Source organism: Saccostrea echinata, unplaced genomic scaffold (genome assembly GCF_033153115.1).
Source record: "Saccostrea echinata isolate AGI-Se365-2 ecotype Australia unplaced genomic scaffold, CSIRO_AGI_Sech_v1 ptg000058l, whole genome shotgun sequence".
Classification (NCBI taxonomy): domain Eukaryota; kingdom Metazoa; phylum Mollusca; class Bivalvia; order Ostreida; family Ostreidae; genus Saccostrea; species Saccostrea echinata.
Window position 1 is genome coordinate 5,953,274 of NW_026889807.1, and position 7,777 is coordinate 5,961,050.

At 34.7% G+C, this 7,777-nt stretch overlaps 1 protein-coding gene across 1 annotated transcript; it reads left to right on the forward strand.

Moving 5' to 3' along the window:
- Positions 1 to 1,455: 1,455 nt before the first annotated feature.
- LOC133174601 (uncharacterized) lies at positions 1,456 to 2,574 on the forward strand. Its single transcript, XM_061309702.1, has one exon. It carries the CDS (start codon positions 1,456 to 1,458, stop codon positions 2,572 to 2,574), a length of 1,119 nt encoding a protein of 372 aa, XP_061165686.1.
- Positions 2,575 to 7,777: the final 5,203 nt, after the last annotated feature.

Consider the following 7,777-nt stretch of genomic DNA (forward strand, 5'->3'; position numbering starts at 1 on the left):
ATTCTCATAAATTTATATTTTTTATGCAAAATTACACGTTTTTAATGCCCTTTCCTACAAATAATCCTCATAAGTTATGTATGCACTTATGCATAGGTGTAACATTTCATCGCTTGATTTTCATTCATATTTTAATTGTGGATAGTAATGAAGTGCTGGTAGATTTTTGAACATTATTTTCAAAATATGTAAGTGTACACTATTTTACATGTGCGTTAAGTTATAGGTGTAAGTAGATTGCATAAACATGCCACATGGCCCTGTCTGATGTAGAGTTAATTTCGTGATAACGTCAAAAACATAGAGTTTGAATCGTTATCACATTCATGGGGACACGCTATATTTTCTTTATTATGCTACACTGCTAAGTGTGTGCGATAATATTTACATTTGTAGTGTCTCTCGAATTGTACATACCGTTGAAAAATCGTATGTACCAATTTCAAATCAATGAACTAAATATATTCCAATATCTTCCAGTTGTTTGAATAATTAGTTTGTTTCTGACGTCGTTTCAACCTTTTCAAGTCATATTTTTTGAATGGACTCTGTTCCAATCGGATGGCGGACATTTTTTCTGTAAATTTTGAAACATATTTCGTTTTTTTTTTCTTAATATTTCCACTCTCTGTCCAATAAGCGATACCAAAGATATCAGAAAATGATGAAATCTGAATTTTTTTAAGACAGAGTAAATTTATTGTTTAACGCCGAGTCGGCAATATTTCAGCCATATTTCGGCGATGTTTTATGGAGAAAATAATATTTTTAATCCGAAAAACTTCATTTCAAAGTTTATGACACTTTAACCCTGGATCGTTCACATTATCTTCTACCTTTAAAATATTTTGGTAAACGATAAGTATATCAGGAACCATTAAATTTGACAGAAGCATCATTGTCCAAGAATTTTATGGACAACCCCTTACATGTGAATATATATCTAGTCGGGTATTTAAATCTATATTTATCTCCAACCAGGAAGTAAATGACAGATCTGGTTTAAGTCTACCTCAAAATTTCAATTTCGACATTCCAAAGTCAATCAATAAAGTCATTCACAGGTCCTTCATAGAAAGCTGTAAGTAGGAAAATACTATTTATGATGGAAAATTGATTGATAGATGTGCTGAAATACATTTAAGTGCATGAAATGTCACAGAAAATTTGTTCAGAGATAATTCCTGTTTGTTCCCTGGAGCGATTTTATCAAATATTTATATATGAAAATATGTTATCTTAAAAATATAATTTTGAATTTGTAGCTATAGTACTCATGGAGCATTTATGTATACACTTTTTAGATATAAATGCACTTTTTACAGGAAATTTTATCATTTTCAGATGGCATTATCTAAAATGGATATTTCTTCCAGAGCCCAACATTATTTGGAATGTGGCATTCAAGGATGTGAAAGAAACTGCGAATTCTATTGCAACCCTTGTCATCAAAGAATGTGCAAACAATGTAGAGATGAACATCTAAAAAGTCCAGAAAACAGGAACCATGAGGTAGTCCTTTACCAGCAACATAAACAACAACAATGCAAGATCCACCCCACTAAAGATATAGACATGCTTTGTGAAGAATGCCAAGTTGATCAGTACAGCAAAAGTGATATTGCCATATTACTTGGTGAAATACATGTCCTCAACACAAAGGCAGAGATGAGGGAAATAAGGCCTATGGAAAGTGCCCACAATGCAGCAATATCACCTACACATAAACAGATGAAAGAAGACAGAGAGATATCTGACAAGACACAAACAAGGTCTCTATCTGCCTCTGTCACCAAGCTCAGAGAGTTCATTTTACCAGGTGTTAGTAACGCACACCATATATCACTAGATCAATTAGACAGACTCTGGATCAGTGACAGTGAGGGTAATCTTGTCCAAACAGATCTACAGGGGAATAAGATACAAGAGATAAAAACCAGTGGTGGGTCTCAAGGTTACCACACAGTGACACAGGGTGGGGATCTGGTCTTTACAGACAAAGACAATAAAGTCATCAATAGGATAACACAGGATAACAATATCACTCAATTCATGAAAACTGGAAACTGGACACCACTCAGCATACACTCGTCCCATATCAATGGAGACATACTGGTGGGTATGAAGACAGTTGAAGAGGATAATAAAGTCATCAGATACAACAAGACAGGAAAAGAACTTCAAAACATACAGTGGAATAACAAGGGAGAGGAACTGTATGGTAGACCAGACTACATCACAGAAAACACCAATGGAGATATATGTACATCAGACTATATTAAAGGAGTAGTAGTGGTGGATAAATCTGGAAAACATAGATTCTCATACAAAAGTCAGGAGTCAAATTTCCGTCCATTTGGAATCTGTACTGATGTCCTTTGTCATATTCTGGTTTGTTATAGAAATTATAGTAACACTGTTCACATCCTTGATCAGGACGGTCAGTTCTTGTCTCTATTACATATTCAACAAGGGGTAGAGTATCCCCGTTGTATGTGCATAGATGGTGAGAACAATCTCTATATGGGACAAGCTTTCACCAACACACTGACTGTGTTCAAGTATTTTCAGTGATTCTTATTCTGTCTTAAGACACTGGGTGTTCATAATATATCGGACTTTGAACAATCAGGTAGATTGTGTACTTTCCTTATTTCTATGTCCCATTCATGAATGTCACATGAAAATGCAATGATTGGAATGTCATCAAATAAGATAATACAATTTTTTTTCTTTTCTTTCTTTTTTTTTTTTTTTTTTTTTTTTTTTTTTAACAAATCATTAACGTAACAATACTCATGTATTGGATATATGTATACTTGAACAGCTTTATCTTAAAAAGTTGATTTTATTTATTTTTTCTTAAACATTTATCATTTTATGTTAGTTTCAAAAGTTTTTGTAATAAATTAATAGTAAGTTTTGTGGTTTATCTTAACACAGATTTATATACTTTGTATTGCTAACAATTGTTTACCGAAGTGTTCATCTGTTCAAAATGAATGTTCATCGAAATAATTTATAGCCATTCTCTGTTACACATTTAAAATATTTTATCATACCTTTTTTGAGAATATTCGAACTTGATTGGCTTGTACGGAGGCTTTAAAACTCAATAATGGCTTCAAAAACGTAATGTTTACAGCAATTATGATCTAGGAATCATTGCACGTGGGATACATGTATAATGACCCGGTCATTATAATTATTGACCGCTTAATAATGATCTCTTGATAAAAATTCATTTTATACTACACTTAATGCATAGAATAATGATTATACGTTTAAACAAACGTGTAATGAAATGTACATTGTCTGTTTATGATACAAAATACGATAGGTCAATACGTCATAAAATTTATCGTTTATTCATTTGAAAACTTCTTTACAATTAAATTCCAAGGAATGTAGGCTCGGATCTTCTTTACAGTAACATTCTGCGCCAGATTTTCATTGTGCTCAGTAATAGTAACCTTCAATTATAAAAGTGCATGTTACTGTCAATCAAAAAATGTTTTAATCAGTAAATCATGATGCAAAACCATACACGATTTGGAGACGTCAACGTAAACAACTTCACTAGCGATTCCCGATCCCGTTTAAGGAATAAACAATTTCTAAAAGGAGGGAAGCTATTGACAATTTGATGTACAAGGATTATCGACTGTCCCGTTTAAAGTCACCATTTCGCAAATTCTATGGTTGATACAATGACCTTGTCAGCAAATACAATCTGTCGTTAAATCAAACATTGACTGACGTTTTTCATACAAATTGTAAGGCCATTTTTTCACACTTGTCTACCGATTTTTCCGTTTTCCCGATCTTGACAAGAACCACATGGCGGTTGAGACCGGTTTACAGGGGATGCTTACTCCTCCATGGCACGTGATCTCACCTCTGATGCCTTCAGCGGTCCATGTTTGCTCTGCTCCCAATTTGTATTGTTTGAATGGACCTTTGAGCTTGATTACTGTTCGTTATCTTCATATTTCATGCACGAGATACTATGTCGTACGAACGATATAATTAGTGGTAATTCTAAGGTAATATATCGTATGTATAAGATAGTAGGTCGTACAAACGATAAGTTATGTCATGATTAAGATATAATAAATGAAGGCGTTCGAAAGACATGGGCAAAGTCGAAGGAAAAACAAAATAAGTCGTATATACTAGAAAATAAGTCGTAATTACGAAGATTACATATTGTACGAACGAGTCGTTGGAATAACAAAATAGCTGTTATAACCGTATGCTAAGTTGTTCGCACGAAATATTAAGTCGTAATAATGATAAAATAAATCTTAGAATTGACATTTACTAAGGTGTAAGAACGACAAATAAGTAACAATAACGAGGTAAAAATTAAGTCGTGCGAAGGTCATATTATGTCGTCTATACTCTGAAGTTGACATTAAAAAGATGCTTGAGTTTATTATTGACAATATCTATGTGGTTTTTGGAGTCCAGGTCTTCCAACAATCTATTGGAATTCCCATGGGTACCAATAGCGCCCCGTTATTAGCAGATCATTTTTTGTATTCATATGAAGCAGAATTTGTCCAAAATCGTATACGTGAAAAGAAGAAAACACTTGCTGTGGCCTTCTACTCGACATTTAGATATATTGACGACGTATTGTCAATTAACAATGGCTATTTCCATTCTTATGTCGATACGATATATCCCGGTGAGCTTGACATAAAAGATACCACAGAGTCTGACACATCTGTTTCATATTTGGATATTTCACTTGAAAAAGACGTTAATGGTAATCTAACAACCAAGCTTTATGATAAACGTGATGACTTTAACTTTTCAATCGTCAACTTCCCTTACTTATGCAGCAATATACCTTCATCACCTGCATACGGAGTTTATATCTCTCAGTTGTTTCGATACGCAAGAGCATGCTTTACGTATGTACAATTTCTAAAACGAAGTAAAGTTTTGACAAACAAGTTGATGAAACAAGAATATCAGAAATCTCGTTTACGGTCATCATTTCGTAAGTTCTATGGTCGATACAATGACCTTGTCAGCAAATACAATTCATCATTGAGAAAAATGCTGACTGACGTTTTTCATACTTATATTGTTAGGCCATTATTCACACACTGAATTGTCGACGGATTTTTCCGTTATTTTCCGATCATGACAAGGAGCACAAGGCGGGTGTGACCGGTCGACAGGGGATGCTCACTCCTCCATGGCACCTGATCCCACCTCCGATGTTTTGGAGGTCTGTGTTTGCACTGCTCCAATTTTGTATTGTTTAATGGACTTCTGAGCTTGAATACTGTTCGTTATCTCCATATATTTCATGAACGAGATACTAAGTCGTTGGTATACGAGGTAATAAGTTGTAATTACGAGTTAACGAGCCGTACGATTGAGATACTATGTCGTATATACGAGTTAATAGGTCGTAAAAAAGAGATAACCCTCTGAAAACATGAGCCATTTCATAAAAAGTCGTAGATTATTTACTTAACTTAAGTTTAGTTCCGGGATCGGCCAAGGCATCCTAGTGGTAGGGCATTTGCTTCTTGATCGGGAGGCACGGGTTCGATTCGCGTTCGCTGCGCCGCGTCAAACATAAAACGTAACCATAGGTTTTGACACTTCCCTTGCCAAGCGCACGGCATTAGAAGTGAAAATAATGGGTCTTTCGGATGAGACCTTATAAAACCCGAATTTCCGTGTCACATGCGTTGACAAGATAAAAAACCGTACTTATCAAAAGCCCTGAGTGCCGAGTATAGGTCTAAATTTGAAACCCATCACCGGTATTTGGTTACGTCTCTGTATGAGTGAAATATTCTCCAATGAGACGTAAAACAACATACAATCAATCAATCAATCCACTTCTGGGACGTACGGGCGTATTTTGCGTTTCAAAAAGAGGCGCAAATCTAGTTATTAGGTCCCTGACAACGCTAAAAACAAAAAAAAAAATGCAAAATTTGTTTTTACTGTGCAGAAAAATATTTTGTTTGACATTTGTCGCGATAACGTATGATATGGTGGTTTTTCCTTTCTCGGACCCCAATACACAAAACGTCAACATTTGTTCTTTTAATTCTGTTAAATTCGCCTGAAAGCAGACTTAAATCTTTACGATTATCATTTTAGATTATTTTATCGGAAAGTTATGATCATTTACTTTTGAAAATTGCTTTTACCTCATATTCATTATAATTGTAAATTCTACAGTGTAGTCACGTGCTGTTTTAGAATTCACGTGGTACATATAAACAGAACTAAGATTGCCCCAGTTCGAACGACCCTTGGTTTTCCGGCAGATTCTAATTACGTTTATTTTGTATGATGAGAGAATACTTCTGTTACAAACTGCTTACATCAACTTTATATCTTATTTCTTAATGATATGTTGGGTAAGTTTGAATGAAAAAGCACACGTTTTGCAGCCTAACTGTCGCTTTAAATGAAAAAGACTTGGAAGAGCTGAAAAAATGCCTAGAATTGAAGCCAAATATGTCGAAGGATCAGAGCTATGCATGAGGGAGATAATCCTTGATTTCGAAATAAATTTTTAAATTTTACCACAGGATTTACATCACGTCCCGTCCTCCTTCATACATGTTCATGAATTAGTTGAAGATAACGAAAAGTGATCTATCTCAAAAGATCTAAAAAAAAATGCTGAACAGTGCATGAAACACGAACCCCTGGAAATTCTAGAGGTGAGATCAGGTGCCAAGAAGAAGTAAGCTCTCCCAGTCGACCGGTCACACCTGCATTGAGCCCTATATATTGATCAAGTAGACGGAATAATCCGTAGTCAAATTTAGTATAAAAACAAAGTCCTAACAATTGGTTTGAAATATATCAGTCAACGATAGGTTGATTGTGTAAACAATGCAAGGTCATTATAACGAACATAGAATTTACGATAAGACAACTTTAAACGAGGTTGAAATCCCTTTAATATCAAGATATTTGTTAGCAGCCTGCTTCGGCTTAAAAGTTGGTCGTTTTAAGGGCATAATCTTGAGTATCGAATATGTTGGGATACACAAACACCTTTTGCAGATGAAAGTAAAATATTAGTACATAAATTAGAACCGAGTCCCCGTGTCGCAGTAGGTGCTGGTACGAAAAAGCTCCCTAACTGCTTAAAGGCCGTAAGTGCAGAGTACAAGTCTAAATTTGCAGCCCTGCACCGGCAAGTGATGGTATATCAATGTGAGTGAAAATTCTCAGAAGGGACGTTAAACAACAAACAAACAAAAATAACTAAGAAACGGTAACAATAGAAAACTGAAATCATCTCTTTTGTCAAACAGTTTAGTTATTAGTTTGCCCTTATCATCTATATTCCGTAAAACATCCAATATGAAAGAGATTAATTTGGCAGACTCTGCGTTATCTTATATTTCGAGTTCACCGGGATATATATATATATATATATATATATATATATATATATATATAGAGAGAGAGAGAGAGAGAGAGAGAGAGAGAGAGAGAGAGAGAGAGAGAATAATACATGGCAAAATCTGTATCACACCCCATATCAACCCGAGACTCCAGTATCAGCCCGAGGGCCGAAGGCCAGAGGGCTGATATTGGTCGAGGGTTGATATGGGGTGTGACACAGATTTTGTCTTGTATTGTTGTTTTTATTATATATTTGAAAACAGTGTCCTTAAAATCATATATAAACTTGTAAATTATTTACTGAATTTTTAATAATTGAATGTGTTCTGTTTTTGTTGAATTTTCGTTTCTCAATCTTTTTAAAGGCAAA